Source organism: Ovis aries, chromosome 3 (genome assembly GCF_016772045.2).
Source record: "Ovis aries strain OAR_USU_Benz2616 breed Rambouillet chromosome 3, ARS-UI_Ramb_v3.0, whole genome shotgun sequence".
Classification (NCBI taxonomy): domain Eukaryota; kingdom Metazoa; phylum Chordata; class Mammalia; order Artiodactyla; family Bovidae; genus Ovis; species Ovis aries.
Window position 1 is genome coordinate 91,939,336 of NC_056056.1, and position 22,905 is coordinate 91,962,240.

General features: G+C 32.8%; 1 protein-coding gene across 4 annotated transcripts in view; it reads left to right on the forward strand.

Annotated features, from left to right (window-relative positions):
* Positions 1-21,964, forward strand: part of MEMO1 (mediator of cell motility 1) — a 122,957-nt gene extending 100,993 nt beyond the window's left edge. For 3 of the 4 annotated variants that reach the window (XM_027966964.3, XM_027966965.3, XM_042246312.2), the window contains 2 exons: positions 8,231-8,335; positions 9,666-21,964. In XM_027966964.3, coding sequence (XP_027822765.1) covers positions 8,231-8,335; positions 9,666-9,797 — 237 coding nt within the window. In that variant the 3' untranslated portion in view covers positions 9,798-21,964. Of the gene's footprint in view, positions 1-8,230; positions 8,336-9,665 lie in introns of those variants that run through there. The other variant, XR_003588738.3, reaches the window with a different exon arrangement.
* The last annotated feature ends 941 nt before the right edge of the window (positions 21,965-22,905 follow it).

A 22,905-nucleotide genomic window follows, 5' to 3' on the forward strand; every position in this document is an offset into this window, starting at 1 on the left:
AAGAAATAAAAGGAAAAGTAATTTATAGTAAATTAGTATATGTTTGATAATGTACATGCCCAGGTACCAACTGTATTCGAGGAGACAGTGGAGTAGTTAGATACTTAGAGAGTATCATTAATTCAACAGCTACACACAAACATCTATTTAAAGATGTTTATATTTGTGACTTACATTACCAAGTTATGTGGGTGAATGAATAATTCATCAACTCTAAAATGGTGAATAATTCTTAGGAAAACTGTAAATTTAGCAAAGTATAGTTTTCCCTCACTTTATATGATAGTTTATTTTCGGGAAATCTATTGTGTATTAAAATCATGCAAAACATCTTTGTGTTTGTATGTAAAATGGTGTTAAGAGTATAGATAATTATAAGCAGGTTTTTTCTCATATATGGACATATGAAAGTGTTGAGGGATAAGAACAGTTCCTTGTGTGTGGAACTGTCCTGTATTGCAGGACAGTCAGCATCTCTGGTTGCCACCCACTAAATCCCCCAGTAGTATCTTCTGGTTGTTGGCACAACCCAGAAATATGCCCTGGGTCGGGAAGATATCCTAAAATAGGAAATGGCAACCCACTCCAGTATTCTTGCCTGGAGAATTCCATAGACAGAGAAGAGTTGGACATGATGGAGCATTTGAGCATCTACAAATATGCCCACAATTTTCCACTAAGCCCCTGTGGTGAACAGTTATTCTAAGACCTTTCCATGATGTGCTCAATCATGTCTGACTCTTTGCAACCCTATGGACTGTAGCCTGCTAGGTTTCTCTGTCCATGGGATTTTTCCAGGCAAGAATACTGGAGTGGGTTGCCATTTCCTCCTCAAGGGGATCTTCCCTTCCAGGGAAGATCTTCCTGGCCCAGGGATCAAACCTGCATTGGCAGACAGATTCCTTACTACTGAGCGATCTGGGAATGTACCATTGTAAGACCTTTTGTTGTTCCATCACACAGTGTAAAATCTTACCCTGTTCTATTTTTCTTCTTAGTACTTATTACTGTGTGACTTAATATTTGTCGATTTGTTGGTAAAAACCTCCTCTATTAGATTGTAAGCTTCATGAGATCAAGATCTTTATTTTGTATCACCCTGTTTCTGGTACTCGGTATGTGTATCTGTCAAATCAATGGCTTAAGTGGATGAGAGAGAGTGAGAAATTACGCTAGAGAATCTAGAACAGGCTGTTTAAAGGATATCAAATAGGAAAGTGATAAAAGAAGACTGTATGTGAATAGATCATATAGCTGTACTGCAGCAAATGGGTTGGACGTAGGCCAGAGGAGAAATGAGTAGACTAGTTTGATTATCCAAGTGAGACATGGTAATTTGGTTGGGTTGGTGATGGGGGAGCGAGGGACAGAGTGGATGTGTCCAGTATATTTTAGAGACAGACTGATGATAAAACTCGGAGGAGAAGGAAGTGTCAAGGGTAATTCCTTCCAGGAAATACAGCAAATTAGTGAATACAACAAAAAAGAGGCAGACTCACAGATACAGGGAACAAACCAGTGGTTACCAGTGGGGAGGGGGTGAGGGGCGACATAGGTTGGGGAGTGGGAGGTATAAACTATAGGGTGTAAGATAGGCCTATAAGGATGTATTGTACAACATGGGGAATAGAGTTAGTATTTTGTAATAATTGTATATGGGATGTAATTTATAAGAAAATCTTTTAAAAATTAAAAAAAAAGATGTTTCCTAATTTTCTGGCTTATGCTGCTGGTTATATCTTCATTCTGTTCACTTAGGTCAGAATCACAAGGTGATAGGGCTAGTTTTTTTTACAAGGTAGGGTGATCATAAATTCAAATATTAGGGATATGTTATATTTGCTATAACAAATAGCAAGGCATCCAAGTGGAGATATCAGGCAAGTAGGCATTTGGATTTTCTTTTCACCAAATATTTTTGAGTGCATTTAAAGTTCTAAGCACTGGTGAAAATAAGGCAATAAATAAGCTCACTTGATCTCACAGAAATTTTATTCTATCTGGAGGAGACGCATATTGTTTTTTTTTTTTTTAAAGAGTTAAGGATGTACTATATAAGTTTTCAAAAGTGATGTGTGCTATGCAGAAAATATTAACAGGGTTTTGAAAAAGCATATAATTCTAAGCTGCTTTAGATTGAATGCTTGGAAAAAGACTTCCTGAGGAGGAACATTAAATTGAGTTATAAATGATAAGAAGGAACAAACTCAGTAGATCAGAGGGAAGAACATTGTAGACAAAACTGCCATTGTGACAGCCTTATGATGGGAAGAGGCTAGTGTGTTAGAAGAAAGGGAAAAAGGTCAGGGTTATAGGGATAAGAATGATACAGCTCAGGTAAGAGAGGTGGGCAGGGGATCAGGAAATGTAGGGCTTTAACTTCCAGGATAGGAAATTTATGTGAATACAGTGGGAAGTGAAATGATGGAATAATAAAATGATTATTTTAAAGGTTGCTTTGCTGGTTGTATAGAGAATGGATTCTGCAAAAGGATCAGGAGTAGTAACAGTGGGCATTGGCAGGAGTTTGGGGGAGAGATGCTAGTAATTTGAACCAGGGTGGTATTAGTGAAGATGGAAAGAAGTTCATAGATTTGAGTTCTTGTATTCAACAGGGCTTTGCTAATGGATTAACTGTATTGGTTTGAAGCTCAGAGAAGAGATCTGGAGTAAGTTTGGGAGTTCTCAACAGGTAGTTGTTAATCAAAGCCAAGGCAGAGATGGGATTGTCTACTGCAGTAATTCCCAACCCCATCTTTACAACTGAAATCATTTGTGGAACTCTCTCAAAATAGACTTGCCCATACCTGCCCCTGGGGATCCCCTTTTAATAATATGGAGAGAGTCCAAACAACTGTATTCCAAAACCATCTTTGAAGGTGAGTTGGAGCTAGCCTATTATGGACTCTGATCTGTTGAAATAGAAGACAATTTCCTATTCATTTTCTTTCCCTTTGTTTTCTACTCAGCTATGTAAATAATCTGTGGACTTTAATCAGACAGCATTTAATTTTGCAAATGTAAGAATTCATCAATCAATGAATTGATGCTTTTAGCACAAGGGAAATGTCCTCAAAACATTGGTTTACCTGGTATTCTGAAGTTACTGAATATAATAGCATCATTTGGAATTTTCTAGAATAGAGGACATATTTAAGTAATATTATTGTTCTATGTGTATGTTGTATATTACAAACATCTATATTTAACATTTCTTTTAGCCTGCCTTTTAACTTTGTTGATTTTTAGGTTATATTAAAAGGACTAGCTTTGTTTGTCTTTCTTGATGTGTATGATCAGTTGGATAACTAGACCCTGGTTACTTACTTTGAGGAAGAGCAAGAAGAGTCACATTTACCCATTGGCATGATTCTTGTAACTTCTGAAAATTTTTGCCTCTTCTGCTCACTTCTTAGGCTTTGAAACTTTTAGAAATTTTTGTTCAATAGAACCAATAAGCTTTAGGTTGAATTCCAAATCTACCTTACTTTACATGTCCAAAATTATCGGAGGTTAGCTTTAAAATTTTTATTTAAATAGCCTGGAATATAATTTCAGAATAAATATTGAATATTTGCTTCATTTTAATATGCTTGAATTTAATAGTTGATATAACATTTGACTTGAACTTGATTTTTGTGGTTCATTTATTGAAACACTTCTGTAATATATCTATATAATTTTAAAAGGACTCTTAAGTGTTTTTTTTTTTTAATTAGCATGCTGTTAATTCAAGTTATAAATCCATTCTGGGAGTTAGAATAAATGGGTTAAAATAACAAGAATAGTTAGCTCTATACATATACTTATGTATATATGATTTTATACATGTAAGTATATCTATACACTCACTATTATGCCAGCTCTTATGCAGTGTGTTTTCTTAATTGATTTATATGACCAAATGGTGAATATCCTACTGTATATTCCTTTTTATGAGTATCGTTTTTATGTTGTAAATAGTTTCTTTAAGAATTAATATCATAATTTCTATATATCAATCTTTTCAGAGCAGAATATAGTAGGATACTTCTATACGAGTATTGCAAAATGTTAGCAATTCTGAATTGTAATTATACCTTTGGAAAGTTTGATAGAGTGAAAAGATTATTTTTAAGTATAAAATTATAAAATTTTAGATTTTTTTGGAAAGTTATGTTAAGTTTTGGTGCCTTTTTTGTTATCAGAAGAGTCTTTTTAAACGTAGTTAATAAAATGTTAGAAAATAAAGTTTTTAGGCTCCAAAATCAAAATTGCTGATTTTTGATGGGAGAAATTTTATGTCTAGCATTTGGATATCTTGGAAATTAATTATGTGAAGAAAACACATAAGGAAAGAAAAATATATAGGAAAACAAGCTGAATCTTTCAAATGTTGTAGTTCGGAGAAAAAAAGTAACTAGTTGTAAGAGATGTAGATTCTGAAAGCCTTACAATGTTACTGACCTACTGGCCATGTGTTTTGGTAATTAGTATGTTGCAATTTCAGTTTGTATAGTGACCAAAGCAGAGCACATTTTAAGATGTTGATTCTGTGAACCTTTTAGATTACATACTTGAAACAGCAGCCACATTTATACATGTTTTATATATATTTGATTGCAGATTATTTTTCGGTACTGCTTTTCATGTAGACCAGTGTTTCCTTATGGCTACTGGCATTTACGATTTGGCAGAGAGAATCTGAAAATGTCATTGTAGTCATCTTTTTAACTTCTTTTCCTTCCAGATTTATAATAGTCACTTTATTTACTTTGAACTTTAACTTCTTTTCTTCCTGTTAGTCTTTTGAAAGTGAAATTGTTTGTATTTGTCTCCTCACACTTCTTTCTCTTGAACTTAGCCTGGTGGTTTCTTTAGTAGCTGCTGCTAGTTTTACAATATCTTCCTTAAGGTAGTTATTTATTAGTACATTTGTTCTTAGCACTGCTGTGTTTAGAGTGTTTTTTTCCCCCATAAAACTTCTTTCATTATAAGATTTTATCTTGGTACCTCTTAAAGAAACTAGAATATTTCCTTTTCCTACCTCATCTTCCTAAATGTATACCCATCTCTCCAACATAAATGTGTATCCTTATTAAAAAAAATAAGGCCACAGTCTTAATGATATGATAATATAGTTTTAGTTATGTGTTAATAATGGAAAGATATGGTTCAGTTCTTATTTCTCAAAGACTTCTAAAAATGTTTTGCTACTCTTTTTGGTGTTTGTTTCTTTAGAGGGAGATTATTTCTAGGTAATAATATTTAAAATTAAATAAAATTTATGTAATTTATTATATATAGGTAGACTTTTAAAAAGGGAAGACCTTTGTTATCTTATTAGAGTTCTGAATTTGCAGCTCTGCTAGGTGAACTGCCTGTTCAGTTTAGGATGACCAGGTAGGATTTGACATTACAAACGTTCAGTTATTACTCGAGAGTCAGCACAATGATAGATTCCCTTTGCTCTTCTTCCCTTCGAGGTAGGAAGTTAGCTTTCAATCTGAGGATTTCTTGCCAAAGCTGCTAAATTCCTCAGAAACTCATATGGTCATTGTGATGGGTAGGCAATTGGTGTTTATAATGTCTTCTTGTATCTTAGAACTGAATGGGTAGTGACCCACTTCACTGCTTCTTATTAGATTAAGTTCAAATTCTCAATATACCAGGCCCTACCAAGCTTTCTGTCACCTGGACATTAGATTTACTGATCATCTCTTCCAGTATTTTAAGAAATAGAAGAGTTCTTTAGGCATATTTGGGAAGTACTTTTGTTTTTCATCTTTTTGGAATTTGGGCAGTAGCATCAAATTGGCATTTTTTATCTTCTTTGAATTTTGGTAATAGTAGTTTCAGAATTGTTAGAATCAAAACATAAATATATATAAAAATTTATTTGTCACTGTTCTGTGTTAATTAATGGGTGTTCCATTTTGCAGTTTTACTAATCATTTTTATTGTTTTTGCATACTTTATGAATTTTCTAGTTGGAGAGGTTCACTCATGAGAAATGCCTTAATTTTTCTATCCCTTATTTGTAAAAAGGCATACCTCTTAACTGTTGTATTTGTCAGAGAATTGAGTATAATAAAATTGATTCTTGCCCTGGTAGGTACACAGTGCACTTCAGGGAATTAAAATTTTAAATTTAATCTCTTAACTTCCATTACCTCAATTTTTTGCTTTCTGGATTGTAATTTAACTATTGTATCTTCATTTTGAACACTTTATTTAGTAATGTCTTCTTTACATTTATAATTTTATATTTTCTGTGTGAAATTTCTTGGCCACTTGCTTTGAATTCTTTGTCTTCTACAAATGTGATAATTAGTTTTCTCTTTGAGTTATTCATGTTTATATATATATATGATACATTTATTCACAGAGTGCTTTGAGATTTTAATATTAAGGTACACATTGTACCTTTAATGTTACATAATTTATTACAAAGTGGAATTTGATTTAGGGTAAGCTGTCCTAGACTTCATCCAGGAGTTTTGAAAATTCTTTTATAAGATGTATACCCTTTGTAGCTATGTGCGAGTATTAAAGATTTATTGATATTTCTCTTGTTATTCTGTATGATGTAGAGTAAGTAAATGAGAAGGAGCCTAGGATTAGAAATTTAGAGACATGCTTTTAACCTTTTTAATGTATAGTTTCTTCATCTTTAGGGAGTTAGACCTTGATTATTCATATTTATGGAATAGATTTATAATTCCATCTTGGTATTATTATTTGCTTTAGAAACATATTGAGTGATTTTCTGTGTACCAAAATCATAATACTCATCGTTTATCTTAGGTTTAACTTTTAAATTAGTTCGTATTTCTCTCTAGGAGAATGTTGACCTGGAAGTCACCTAGTTGACAGGAGAAAACCAACTTAGCATTAAACACTGGTTGTGGATAAATTTGAGAGTGGCTAATTGATGTGCAAGAAGTTGGAAGTTGACTACACACACATAGGCTTATCTTTCAGATATATTTGTAGAAAAATATGATAATGTTTATGAAAAACTTGGATATTCTGATGAAAGATTCTTTATAAAATTAAATTTTGATTTAAATGTTGCCACTGCAATATTTGTACTATGTCACTTGCTAACTGCTATCATTTTCCAGATGAGTGTTCATCTGATTACTGTAGATACTTTTACATTGTGCTTGTTAAAATATGTTGAAATACAATAAAAAAACACACAAATTATGTTAAAAAAAGACACAATTATGTCACTTGATTCATGAATTAACCACAATTTACATTTCTCCCAGAGGATATTAATCCAGTTTATTGAATATAAGTATAAAGTATTTTACCTGGGTAAGAAAATAAGGTGAGGTAGTTAGTGAATGAATGAGTTTAGAATCATTGGTTTATTTGCTTGATTCAGATGAGTTAAAGTTGCTCTATATTGAAGTATTATGAACACATTTGAAGGCATTTGCAGAATACAGAATTAAGTGTAAACAAATGTCCAAATCAGAGGTCATTTCAATAGTAGTCTAAAAAATTTTGATTCTCAGTTAAAATTTTGAAAACAAAACATTCTAGTTTAAGAGAGAGAGAACTTTTATTTTTTCAGCTTGTTTGTAAAGACCTATTTTGCTTAAGCTTTTATCAGTCTGTTATGAGCTTTAAATTGATTAAAAATATATTAACTGTTTTCTTAGTTTGTGGTATCATTTATCACATACCTCAGTAATCACTGATAATTAAAATGCCTTACACACTGTTGATATTTATGTATATGTAATGGAAGTAGTAAAATTATAATCAGCTCTTGATTATGTCAGTGGTATGAGTTATATAACAGACATGAGAAAAATAACCATATATCAAATCTAATTTTAGATTTTGTATGAAAATTTTCACAACAGGTTTACTTGTATAAATCTTGTGTGTACACACACATATGAAAAATATAAAATCCTGAAATGTTTGAGGATTTGTGAGCTGAGTGACAACTGGGAAACATGGTGTAGAAACATCCCAGGAGGTTAGAGAAAACTAAACTGGGGATTAAATGTTTTTGTTAATAAAATGTGTGTATTGTTGAGAGTTCACTGTAATGAGATTACCTTGGATAAATGAGTGAAGTATCAACTTCACTAAGTAATGTGTTTTCTTTATTGAAAAATTATGTTCATTAGCTTTAAGTAGCTGTTTTAAAATGTAACTAATTTAATTAGGAAATAATAAGTTGTCCTATTTTCTTTTTCTTTCATTCTTTTTTTTTTTTTTTTAGGGTATGAGTATTATAGAACAATTAGATCCTGTATCTTTTAGCAATTACTTGAAGAAATACCATAATACTATATGTGGAAGACATCCCATTGGGGTGTTATTAAATGTGAGTATCCTTAGGAAGCCTTTTAAAAAAAAAAAATTTAATCTTATTATCTTTTGGAATATCTTAATTGATACCATCTGTGACAGCTTATTAGCTTTAGTTTTAGGTATATGTAATAAATTTTCTTTCTAGTACCTTTAAGATAATTTAAATTTTATTGTTTTGGTTTTTAAGGTTATTTATCACTGTATGACTGGCCAAGACTTTCTTTCAAATAAAGAGAGTTTTTTAGAGTTGAAACCCACTTTTTCCTCTTGACTCTTAGCCAGTTCCAGTATGCTCTTTACAAAAATAAACCAAAGTAAACACGGTCTTACTAATTTTGGGGTTTTACTTAGTGTTCTTGACTCCATGAAAAATAAGTGGAAGATTCTGTGCTGGAGTTTTAGATATTGATAATTTAATAAAGCAAGGCAAATGGTATGTTTTAGTATTTCATTTAAAGACTGGTAAAGAGGCAGAAGTTTTTGATTAACTGGACTTTCTAAAGAGATAATATTAATTTTTTCCCTAATAAAACTGAAATTGGAAGAAAATGTGAGACTCAAAAAGAAGAAAATGTGTACCTAGGAATAGGAAGAGGAAGGAATAATGGGCTCATTGTTTGGAGAGGTAGAGAAATCATGGAATTGATAATGTAGTCTAGAATAGTCGAGGGTAGAAACCTGAAAGTCTAGCATTACTGTACTGTAATTTGAAAGATAGTACACTGAGGATTTTTAGGAAAGGTCTCCTCTTAAGCAGTATTGACTGTAAGAGCCTGTTAAAGGCTTAAGTTGATCTTTGAAATTTAAACAAGACTAATCTATACTAATTTACTAAAGTTTGAATTGAATCAAATAAAACTTCACTAAGTAAAATTTTAGTAAAATAAATGATAAACCAATTTACAGTTAGATTAAATTATACCTCTTAGATTTGGTACTGAACTTATATACGTTTAAAATTTAATCAATGTCAGACAAAGAAAAGACTCCCAACATTTCAAGATGAAAGTGGGCAAGATTTGGTTTAGCGAATAGAGAGAAAAATACTGTGCTTTAAAATTTTTTTATTTTTTAAGTGGCTTTATTAAATACAGGGAGGGATAAAGTGGAAGATGACTGATGTTTATCAAGAAGCTAGATTAGGATATGTTCTTTGAGAGAATAAAATAAAGAATCCTTTCTTTTTCCTATTTAATGTGAGGTGATGAGAAATCCAAGAAACGTAGAGTGGGAGGGATCTAGGCTTCGTTTGTGAAGTGAACAAAGTTAAGCTACGGGTGCGTTCAGAGAGTGCTCACTTTTTTATGTGATGTCTGTCATAACCAGTTTTTTTCTTTTCCTAGGCTATCACAGAGCTGCAGAAGAATGGAATGAATATGAGCTTTTCCTTTTTGAATTATGCCCAGTCCAGCCAGTGTAGAAACTGGCAAGACAGTTCAGTGAGTTATGCAGCTGGAGCACTCACGGTTCACTGAAGCTCTGAATCCTCAGGAATGCCATCTGCACATACTCATACTCTGTCCAGGGTCCCAGCCTAACCCTTACCAAGATACTGGTCCTGGTTTGGGGGGATTCTGAAACCTCAAACTAATAGAACTTTCTTCTCTTCTTTTCTAGTAGGTGTAGTCCTTCCTTAATTTCAACTCATTAAAAAAAATGCTTTATAGTTTAGAGCAGTGGAAGGAACGCTGGCATCAAAATATTTTGATCAAAAAAAAAAAAACAGGCAATGTAAAGGCACAGTTGTGGCAGTCAGTTTTTTGAAAGTAACTTGTGAAGCATTTACCATATCCTAATTTGCACTCTTTGCAGACTTGTGCACATATACTCTGCTTTCAGAATAGTTTTGCAAATTGTACACAAACAAACAAAAAGGGTGGAAGCTTTTTAATAAAGAAGTTGCATTTATAAATGATCTGTATTAGAATATAAAATTCTCCAGTTATAGTCAATTACTACCCATATTGTACAACAGATACCTTCTATTTTAGTTGCTAATAAAGGGCTACACAACTCAAAATAGTCTGATTTAAACTTATTGCTCTGTGGTACATATGAAAATTGTTTTTTATTAGTTCCATTTCAGAATTTTTATGTTAAAAGTGGTAAACTTTAGTTCTTATGTAAAAGTATGTTAGGATGTATTTTTATATTTTACATATTTATGTGATTTTTTTTATCACAGATAATAGAGTCATATTTTAAAGTTAGTTTTTAAAATTACATACAGTTTGCCTTTTTATGTGTGACATCACTTTGTGTCATGACTATATTATAATACAATATAAATTCAAGATTGGTAAAGAACACAGATGTAGTTCCGTAATTCTCAGATAGGGTTTGATAGGCAGTAGTCTGCAAATGAGGAAACAATGAAGAATGTTCTTAGTGTTTCTCAAGTCATTGCAGACCATACACTGCTGCTATGCTTTTTTAGTGCTCCAAGCAGTTTGACTGTCTTACTTGAATTTTTAGCAAGAAGTCATTAACAATAACAACAGAAAACCACTGGATTTTCTTATAGTTCTGCAGTGTTTTTTGTCATGATTTTTGGTGCGGCTCTTCCAACTAAAATAATGGTATGGTGTTGTATTTCTTTAGCCTAGATCAATCCTAGTCACTTTGGCAAAAAAAAAAAAAAAAGTAACTCAATTAGTTAATTATTGGCCATGATGTATGTACTAGATTATACCTATTTTAATATACACTGGGTATTTATATCACATTGGAGAGCATTTATATCTTCAATGTTATGCCAGAATAGCACAATTTTTAGATGCCTTGCACCAATTTTATTTAAAGATTTGCATTTCTTACTAAATACCAACTTTCTATACTCAAGAACTGAGATGAAATACTGTAATCTTTTGGATTCAAAATTACCCACCTATACATGTATGGAAATTATATTCTTACATGTTATTGATTTATTTCCCAACATTCAGATTTACTTTTGAGTATTGTAAATATTTATTCCTTATTTATTACATAGACCATAAAACTTTCAAAGTTGACTACAGAGTAAATTTTTAATGTTTTCTGGTATAAGACATGATTATTTCAGAAAATTTAGAAAATATTGATAAGTATAAAGAAGAGAAAAAAACTATCTTCAATCTCACTATCCAGAGAAAACACTGTTAATATTTTTTGTATTTCCTTTCAATCTTTGTCTATGCTATTTATATGTATGGGTGTGTATATGTGTTTGTGTGTGTGCATAATAACAGAATTGGGATTTTGCTGACCATATAGTTGTATACCCTGCTTTTTATAATTTACTTCCCCGTCATAAGTACTTCCCCATGTCTTTGAAAATGTGATTTTAAAAAATGGCTGCCTATTATTCTGTTGTATGAATATAACATAATTGAACCAATTCTCTCTTTGGATATTAGGTTGTTTCTAATATTTCACAATTATAAATAGTGGGATGGACATCTTTGTATGTGAAATTTGAATTCTATATTAGACTAGTTCTATTTAGGTGAGAACTTTCAAAGCTGTTTAAAATATGACCAAGTTACCCTTCAGAAAGATTGTACCAAATTAGCAATATATAAGTACTCATCATACTGCCCCCTGCTTCACCATTACTATTTTTTCTAATCATTGACAATTTGTTAAGCAAATAGTTGGTTGTTCTTTTGATCTTTCTATTAGGAGTGGCTTTATAATGAATTATTTTTCTCCCTTCTGTAATTTTATAGTTGATTGATTAATAAACACAAGAGGGTTTTTAGATTGAGTTGGCTATAGCCCTCTGAATATGTTTACTGTACATTTAAATATCCAAAGTACTTCAATGTTACTTTTTTCTGGAATGAGCATATCTTTCTTACTTAGTCACAAAGTAGAAAGAGTTCCAAACTGATAGAGAAGTTTTGGTTTCTAGCTCTGCTTCTGCCACTAATTATTTGTCACACCATAAATATTTCATATTGTATTGAAACTTTAACTGTAAAATACTGAGGTAGTCTGTTAAACACTTTACAGTTTCAAAGTCCTTTGATGTTGTGACTTTGCTCTTTAGCGATTCTAATGTCACTTACGTTGAAAAAACTACCTGATGGAATTGGGTTAGAAGTATTATCTTTTGATTTCAACTCTGCATACATGAAAATCCTTTTTATTTAATACAAAAGGAAATTAATTTAATGCAGTTAATATTACCTAAATTATTGAACTTAAACTTTCCTACTTTAAGTGCCTTTAAAAGTGTTTTTATTTGAAATACAAAATGTAAAGGAAATTTTATGTAGTTCTATAGTTTCTTTTTTATAATATACTTTTGAGTTATTTGCAGCATCTTTCTTTTAACCTTAGATTGCACAGAGCAGTATATTCATGGATTCTTCACTATTCTCATAGTGAGTCCTTGAGAAATGTATGTTATAGTTTAGCTCAGTGAGCAGGTAAGTAAGTGCTTTCTGTCTTGGGTGGGCAACAAATCTTTATGGCAACAGAGTAGGAATAAAGGATCATTCAGATTCCAATAGAGAAAGTAGGTGTCCTGAGTTAGTTAATGGTTATTGTTGGAAATCTCAAATTTTTCTTTGGTAGCACACAGTTCATTATCCTAGATTAAAGTTAGTCTTTTAGGGCCAGCTGTGCAGTGCTGTGCTAAGTCACTTCAGTTGTGTCCACGTCTTTGCGACCCTGTGGACCGTAGCTGGCCAGGCTCCTCTGTCCGTGGGGTTTTTGAGGCAAGAGTACTGGAGTGGGTTGCACATTTCCTTCTCCAGGGGATCTTGCTGAGTCAGGGATTGAAGCCGGCTCTCCTGTGCTGCAGATAGTCTTCTGTGTTGCAGGCAGATTCTTTACCGACCGCGCCCCCCAGGGAAGCCCTATCCTAAATTAAAGGTTGGTAAATGTTTTTGTGTGAAGGGCCACACAATAAATGTTTTGGGGTTTTCAGGCCATATAGTTTTTCCCAGCTGTTCACTTTTGCCAATGTAACACAAACACAGCCATAGACAACATGGAAATAATTGGCTGTGTCTGTGCCTCGCTGACACATTATTTTCACAGAAAAGATAGCTGAATTTGGTCCACTGGTCACAGTTTGCTGTCCTAGATGGTTTTAGTAATTTTAAACTGTAACAGGTGGTTGTGAGTTTCTGTCATCCCAACCCTCTCAATTTTCTATATATGGCCTGGTTGCTGAGTTTGAGTGTTGTTTAGGACTCACATAAGTGAGAAGTAGGTAAGGGAAACAGAAACTCTTAAGAACTAGTGTTAAAGCATTTTGAAGTCCTTTTATTTGCTAGAGCTGATTAGGAACTTTGCTTTGCTGCCATAATTAACCAAAAGATTGAAGAATAGAGATTGTAATTGGTTGTTGAAAATTATATAAATTATTCTAAGCACTTGGCTACCTAGGTGGTAGTTTTTTACCAAATAAGATAAGCCTTTTACAGATAAACCTTTTTACCTTCATATTCTAGGACACTTGGAGACCAGATTTAAGAGAAATTATGAAATGTGAGACTTTATTTTGCCATGTAAGGAAAGGGTTTTGGAAAAATAACTACCATCTTCCATCACTATCACTTTAGGACCCCCTCCTCCCTCCATATTTAGGAAAAACATAAACTTAGAATAAGAGAGAGTTCAACTTAAGTTGAATGACTTTAAATTGATGGAAAAATTACTCCACTATTCTTTTCTCATTTACTCTGGATCACTGAAAACTTCATCAAGGGGAAGTATCAGTCTAGAGACTTATCAGTTGAAAAGTGTTGTGATACAGTTGCTGAAAGGTCTAATGTAATTATAAAATTATTATTGACTAGAGGGTGTAATAAACCACATGCACTCTGATACTAAGACTAAAACTTTTATATTACTGTGTTAAATTGTAAGTGCCACATATCAAGAGGGACATGAACTGTAGTGTTCATAGGAAGGCACACAGCATGTAGAAAGGCTTGAGTGGAATGCAGAGGTATTGGTGATATTTATTTTGGAGTAAATAAAGAGAGGTGGTTTTCTTCAGACATTTGAGTGACTGCCATATATAAGAAGGAATAGAATTGTTCTGTCTTATTCTAGGTGGACAAATGAATTATAAGAAATGAAAGTTCTGGTTCCACATTTAAGGTTCCGTATGAGAATTTCTAAATGAAAATCGGCCCTTTCCTCATAAAATCATTTGAAGTATTCAAACAAAAGCCAAATCAGTGGTTTTCAAAGTAGAATCCCTATACTATCAGCATCACTGGGGCATATTACCTGTATAGACCTGAAATTATGGATCACCGAGCTGAAAAACAGGTAATGGAATTAGTACAAATATGAAACTTAATTCATTTGTGTAAAACTGTCAAGGGAACTGTTAAGGGAAATCATTTTAAAGTAAACACTGATTTTGATCTTTTAACACTGACTTTCAGAGATTATAAACTGATGTTACTTATTAGTGAAAGTGACTTAGCTTTTCCTAAGCAGAGGTTCTGTTTTAATCCAAAACAGAGCTGTATCACTAGCAGAAAAGAGTATTGAAATAGCTTACCGTTATATTATTTTAATGTCAAAATATTACTAAGTGACATGTCACAGTATCCCATTGACCAGGCTGTATGCCTGTGATAAAAGTAATGCTAGTAACTGGAACCTCTGCTTTTTTAAAGTCACTGTTGTGGATAGAGTTTGTTTGCCTGTCATGAGTTTATTAATACCTTCTGTTTGTTGGGTCCTGTGTGAAGAACCTTAGGAGTTTTAGATTTGTCATTTGTTCAAGGCTTCTCCAGTGGTCCCAGATGGTTTGTTCCTAGGGGGTATCACATTTGCAGTATTTGTTTGTATGTGTTTAATTCTAATACAAGATTTTGGCCATCACCCTATAAAAATAATGAGAAAAAACTTTAAAGCCAGTTGTCCTGATTTTGAAAGCCATAATACAGTGCAGTTGGTTTTTCTTTATAAATTACACATTGTATTTAAATGCATATCTCATACTGTATAAATTGAGGTTTGTAACTTTACTAGATGTAGTCCTATTTTTTTTTTTTTTTCCTATCAGCCTAATAAGGAAACCAAAGAGCAAGCAAGTACCATGAAGAACCTGTTGAAGGCCATGTATATCAGTTTTGGTCTTAAGCCTGCCAATGTAAACTTTGGAAAATATTTTAATTTTTTCACCACAGTATTCTCTGAATTACTGAATGTGATATTATATGCACTTAAGTAAAAAGTATTAAAGCAAGATGAAAACTAAGAAAATTAGAGTGATATATGAATGATGTCATATACATGACAAGGCTGAGTTTTGTAAGTTTTAAAATTAAATACTAGATTTAATAAAATATTCTTACCTTAACAATTTTTTAAATAGCAGTTTTTTCTGAGAAGTTTTTTTTCCCATTTAAGATTTATCCATTTGAATCTAGCACCTAAGAGGCTTCAGTTGATATTTGTTTAGTTCTGATGAATTGGATTTTTAAAGCAAAGAGAACAAAAACTTCATGCTCTATATGAAGTGTTTTTTAAAGGACTGGAAATCATAAGCCTTTTAACTGGAAACAATTTTAACTGGCTTTTTCCATTTTCAGGTTTTGATGTGGGAACCAGTGTTCTTATTAATTTTAAAAGATGATAAAATTTTATATTCCTGAATTCTGTGTAATGCCAGGTGAAATGAATGGTAATATAAGTGATAAATTTGAAACCACTGGCCTACGATTCTTGGCTCATGTTTTACAATATCCTATGGTGTTTACTGTTATTTATGTGTTATCTACCTGTTTGCCCAATGACGTGTCCAGCCAGCTCTCAATTGAAAGATGCTATGGGGTGCTAGAAGCTTTGAACTGGAATCCATTTTCAGCTTTGCCAGTCAGTTGCTACTGATTTGCTGGAACATATCACAGGTCTTTCCTAGAGCAGAGGTTATCTCTTTAATGTGTGCTGGAAGTGAATAGTATGACTCCTAAGGGCCTTTCCACCTTTGACTTTTTATGACAATAATAAAGAAATACCCTATTATTTAACATATTATACTTTTAATTTTAAAAATATGTTCACGGGTTTTTCTTTTAATCTCAACTTTAAGAAGGCCACACATTGCTGCATTTTTACTGAGGGAATCCTAAGCCCATATAAATAGCATGACATATAAATTTGTTTGGTTAGTTAGTATCAAGAGCTAGTCTAAGAATTCAGTTCTTCTAATTTTTAGTTCTCTGTGTTACAAATGTTATACTATATAACATTATTCTGTGTTTTGTTTTTGGTGCTCACTCTGAGATATCACATTGAATTCAAACAGTAATGTGCATGTGTGGCTTCAGTAAAAATGGGAACCATTTATGTAAAGGTCTATTTTGATTAATTCTGGCAAAAATAGATTTCTTTTGGTGGATTAAAATATTCCTAATAACTGCAGACTTTTTTTTCCTGGGAGGTTTACTTTTAGACTTCAAAATTCTGATCCATTGCTTTCATCATTAAAAATGCACTACTTCTTTGTTAGGAGATCATAACAGAAAATGAAATTTATTTGTATGTAAGTCTTTCTGATGGTGAGACTGCACAGCAGACACTTGACTCCCACCATTCCAGTTCATGCATTAAAGTGTCCTGCAAGTACCTGCGGCTCTGTTTGGGATTTTCTCATCCACATGCAGGCAGATCGGATGCGAATCGGAGAATAATTTTTCCAGCTTCCTTACCCTTCTGGTAATACTTTGAGACATGTTTCTTAGAGTTTGCAGTGGGGCTAGACCTCACTGTCCTCTGCAGCAGAAAGACTGGACTGTTTAATAAAGAAGACTTTATTTTCTTCCTCCTCTTCTCTGTCTCACTTCCGATTCATTTATCAGTGTTTTCTGACATTACCTCCCAAATGAAATTGTTGTTTTTTGAATCCTGTCTCAGTTTCTGGGGTCATCTAAAAAACATGTTTGATTTGAAAAATAAGTCATTACCAGTGTTTGTTAGATAAGAAAGATTTTTTAAAAGGCAGTTATTTTGAATAAAATTAAAAACAAGTATTTAATATTCTGACTTTGTTAGTCTCATAATCATGTCCATGTTCAAAATTGTTTCCTTAGCTTCATTTCATAACAAAGATTCAAGGTAAAAAGCTCTTTAAGTAGAAATTCAAGGTAAATGTCTTATGTGGAAATCTTTCTACTAGATCTGTTTATTCTTTTCTTCTAAAAAAAATTATAGCCTGATTTTCCAGATGCTTTATAAGGACGCAGTGAATTATCTATTTTGGTAGAAATTGGGTTAACATGGAATTTGGTTCAGCCAAAATTACAAATTATTGTCTACTTGAATCCAACTTTCTCATCTCTTATTTGGACCTGGTTATTCTCCAGCAGGGACCAGGGTTAGCCTTGCTGAACATTGATTGTAAGGATAAATTTAGTCCCTGGCTAATTTCCCCAAAGGTTGTTCTTTGGTCCTTGTTAAGTAAAAAACTTTTTGATTTATTAAGGATTAAGGAATAGGGCATTTTTAAATTGAAGAAGCCCTACATTAAGTGCAGTGTATTGTAAGTACATCTTTGTAATTCTTTGATACCTTTTTAAAAATTAGAAATAATGTTTATATGATTTTTGAAAATTGATTTGGAAGATTTGTATTCATTTTAGGCACATATTATCAACCTTTTTTTGTCCCCATGTAAAAGTTATGTTTGTGTGTCTGAAATGTATTATCTATTTGATTTATGTGATGGAACATGCACGAATTTAACCAAGTTTATAGTTGTGTTTATAGGGCCATCCTAAGATTATCATGCACAGATATTTTTCCATAGGAAAAACAAAATATTTAAAGAATATATTTTAGTTATCCTTACTGTAAAGTAGCATCTCTAAACATTTGTATTTTTTAAGCAAAAATATTAGTGTATACAGAGTATTTTCCTTCAATATAGTTGCTTGTGGTACCTTCACATTCTGCCATGTTCTTTTTAATATAGGACAGGGCATTTATTGACCTGTGAGGTTGCATTTTTCTGTTAGAAATGATCAGAGGACAGTTGGGTGATTAAATTGGATAGTACAGTTTAGGGGAAAAATATGTTCAAGGGAAAATAAGTCTGACTTTCTCCTGGAATACATCAAACTGGTCTAAAGTGGAAATTCCTCCAAATCCCTGCAGTGGCTTACTAGAATAGCTTGTGTATGTGTGCTAAGTTGCTAAGTGTCTGACTCTTTGCAACCCTGTGGACCATAGCCTGCTAGGCTCCTCTGTCCATGGTATTCTCCAGGCAAGAATACAAGTAACTATTCATTTATAAGTTCAGTTGTTTTTAAAAAAATCAGTCTTATTCATAAGTATAAGCTCAATTGTGTAAAAAAATCAGTCTTGTTACTTTTTAGTCATGTTATATCCCAACAACTACCTAGTTTATCAAATCCAGTCTAGGCTTTTGACATTTGAAACATCTTAGTATGATAGGTTCAAAAGCTGGAATAAGAACCAGAGGTGGTTTTAAAATGTATCAAGAAGGAATTCTCATTTCCTAAAGACCAAATATTTTCTATAAGGAATGTTAGATAAAAAATGTGGAATATCATTTTACTGTCTTTACTGGAAGCTGATTCCTTGTGCTAAATGTGAACAGTCTTACGATAACTTAATGTAAAACAAGCTTGAAAAATTTCTCTCTTCAGAGTTTACATATTTTCCATCTTATAGGCCACTTATACAGTACCTCTGTACTGAGTATTTAAGTACAACCTGACTTTGTTAAGGTTTAAAAATTGCTCCCTGCTTACATTAATGTTCAGTTCAGTTCAGTTGCTCAGTCGTGTCCAGCTCTTTGTTGACCCCATGAATTGCAACACGCCAGGCCTCCCTGTCCATCACCAACTCCCAGAGTTTACCCAAACTCATGTCCATCGAGTTGGTGATACCATCCAGCCATCTCATCCTCTGTCGTCCCCTTCTCCTCCTGCCCCCAATCCCTTCTAGCATCAGAGTCTTTTCCAGTGAGTCAACTCTTCACATGAAGTGGCCAAAGCATTAATGTTAAGTACTTGTATTTAGCAATGTTATATTTCTGGATGTTAGTTAATGTGATGAACAGCATTAGTCTGTTCTTCAAAGTTCTACTTGGTACAGTGTCCGAGAAAATTAACTTGGATAAAACAATGATGCATGTTTTACAGTTAAAATATTTCAAAATTTCTGTATAAGGAGTAGATCTCCATAATTGCCACAGATAATTTAGTGATTATGGTTCTGGTAGTTATTGTGTTAGGAAAATATTGTACCTCACAGTGCTTGATTTGTATTTTTTTTACTGTTTTAAAAACCTTCACATTTATTATCTCTTAACAGAAGTAATTTTTAGCTAAATGTTTACATTATTGAATGAGGAAAGTCAAACCGTGGTTAGGACTAAAACAGGCTGAAATTTAGATTTGGTGTTCTGCATGGAGTTTTGTTATTGAATATCTAAAGGATGGCAGTTTCCACTCAGGTATTTATGCATTAGAATTAATATTGGATTCCAAATCACTTGATTATAATTTGCATTTCAAGTGTAATATACAGATTCTACTTTATTAGTAAGTGTCGTTTTAAATTTCTACCTTCATTTAAGCTTGTTTTTAAAATGAAGATTAAAAAATTTTTTTAGCTAATAGAAATTTAGGTAAATATGTAGTGTTTAAGTTACTGCTGGTTTATTACTTGAACTTTGGTTCAGTGTGCAATAATAGCTTTTATGTGGTAAAACTACATACTACTATGTTCCTTTTTTTTTCACTTGAAATACCTCTTTAACTGAAGTGATGTTTGTCCATAATAGCTTCAGGTTTCTGTGACCAATTCATATATGATTGAAGTGACTCTTGATATAAAATGAGTTAGAAAAATTATTTTTTAGCAGACTGAATATTAACTTTAATACTGTATGATAACAAAGCTATCTGGCTTGAATATTTAGTCTTTCTTGTTCGTTTCTATCCTATTATTTCCCCTGCTTAAAAAAAAAGTCTACATTGCCAGTACCTTCTCTACAACTGTAGGAAAACTGGATATTTGACAGTAGAGTTATTTTCACTGAATTTTAGTCTTTGTGCCTGAAATAAGCAGTACTGACAGGAAGATATAATTAACTTCCCTCTCTTGTAACAGAGTTTACATTCTTTAATATTCTTAAAGAATAAACATTTACCAAATTTTGTACTTATTTGCAGATCAGCCTAGGAACACCCTCAAGAAAGCAGTAGGTGGATTGTATAGAAAATAGAGACACAGAGATTATTGATCGTGGAGATTTTATCATGTCCACTGAAAAAAAATTATCTTTCAAATAAAGATAATGAAGTTTATAAGTGGAAAATAATATGATTAGTCAAAATACTTTTTAAAAAACTAAACTCTTGAAGACAAAATGAATTGGTTATTTCTAGGAAAAGGGTATCTTTCATGTATTTGGAAACAAAGCAGTAAAGGCAATGGCACCCCACTCCAGTCCTCTTGCCCGGAAAACCCCGTGGACGGGAGGAACCTGGTGGGCCATAGTCCACGGGGTCGCTAAGAGTCGGACACGACTGAGCGACTTCCCTTCCTTCCCCGTTTAGTTGGTTGACACAACCAAGTAGTTCAATAGTAGTATTAACTGGTTTAATTGTATAATGCTATTATCGCCTAACATTTGAAAAGACATTGCCTCCAAGATAAAAGATGTTGGTAGAAAGAGAAAAGATACTGATCTGTATCCATCCTTCTATTCTCTCTATTGTATCTCCCCGCCCCCTCAATATTAAAAACAACAACAATGATAATAGCCTACTTATGTAGGCCTGAAGAGGCTGCTTTTACCCAGGAGAAACTTTTTCAAGATATTTCAAAACCTGTGACTTCTGGTCATAGGTAAGGTATTCATCCTCTTGTATTCTTAGCCATGACTTTTTTTTAAAATATAAATTTATTTATTTTAATTGGAGGGTAATTACTTTACAATATTGTATTGGTTTTGCCATATATCAACATGAATCCACCACAGGTATACACTTGTTCCCCATCCTGAACCCCCCTCCCTCTTTTTAATGAAGACTGGAACTCAGGAGATAATATGTATCCAGCAGCCCAAGTTTGTGTGCAAGAATGGTGTTAGGCATTTTTTTCCATTGTAGGGGATGTCTCAGATGCTTTTTTATGGTTCCCTCCAAGGAGCTTTCCAGCCCCCCAAAATAACACCCCACCAGCATGACCCTCTTCTTCCCCCTTTTCCCTCTCTCTCCCTTTCTGTTTCTCCTCCTTCTTTCAATGAACACATCAAGGGAAACAGGACCCTGTAAGTATGCAATTACTGTGTTTCATATTCTTAATTAGCAGTCATAACTTTAGCATTATCTCCTAACAAGGCAGTTTCACCATTAGTCATGCTCCTGTAGTTCATTGTCCTTCTAAATATCAGTGTCAGTTTGGATCACTTTTAAGTGTATTGAACATAGGGAAAGGGATAAAGGGAAGAAATAATAATTTATAATGTTACTGGGTTTCATTGCTTATGGTATTTAATGTTTTAATCTTTTGCCAAATGAAAAACAATCTTTTAAAAAGGGAAAAAATCATTTTATGCAAATGTTTGTAAACATGTATGTAAATATGTTGTTTTCTTTACCTCCAAAAATCATTAATAAAAATGGATTTTTAGTTTCTTCTTGAATGGGGTTCCTTTGTGTATAGTAGGGCAACTTTTGCAAGCCTAAAACACTTAAATCTGAGTTTCTTTTATCACATGATATCAGGAAGGATACAGCTTTTTCTGTTTTGTCATTTTTCAACTTTTGTCTCTGTTTTCCCTTAGTCTTAGAAAGAATGTCATTTTTCTTTTTTTGATTGAAGCATAACTGAGGTTATATTAGTATACATTGCAAAATGATCTCCATAATAAGTGTAGTTAACATGTCACCATATAGTAATATATTTTTTCTTGTGATTAGGTCATTTGAGATCTTGCTTTTAGCAGCTTTCAAATATGTAGTACATTTTTATTAACTAGTCACTATGTTGTATATTACTACCCCTGTTATTTATATGTTTTATAGCTGAAAGTTTTAGCTTTTTTTTTTTTTTAGATTCCACCTTTAAGTGAGATCTTGCAATCTTTGCCTTTCTCTGACTTTTTTCACTTAGAATAATGTTCTCAAGGTCCATTCACATTGTTGCAATAAATTGGCAAGATTTTATACTTTAAAAATGACTGAATACTAAATACTCATGTCATTATGTCATTACCATAGTTTCTTTGTCCATGCATCGGTGGATTCTTAGATTGTTTTCCTATCTTGGCTACTGTAAATAATGCTGCAGTGAACGTAGAGGTGCATATACCTTTTTCAGTTAGTGTCTCCATTTTTTAAATGGAATAAATACCTGAAGTGAAATTACTAGATCATATGGTAGTTCTGTTTTTAATTTTTTGACGAAACTCCATACAGTAGTTGGCCTCTTTCTCAGAAAGATGAAGCTCTGTTTTATAGTAACCACTCCAGTTTATATCCCCTCCAATAGTGTACAAGGGTTACCTTTTCTCCAAGTCATTTCCAGCACTTCTTCTTATTTATTGACTTTTTTGATAATAGCTATTCCACTCAGTGTGAGGTG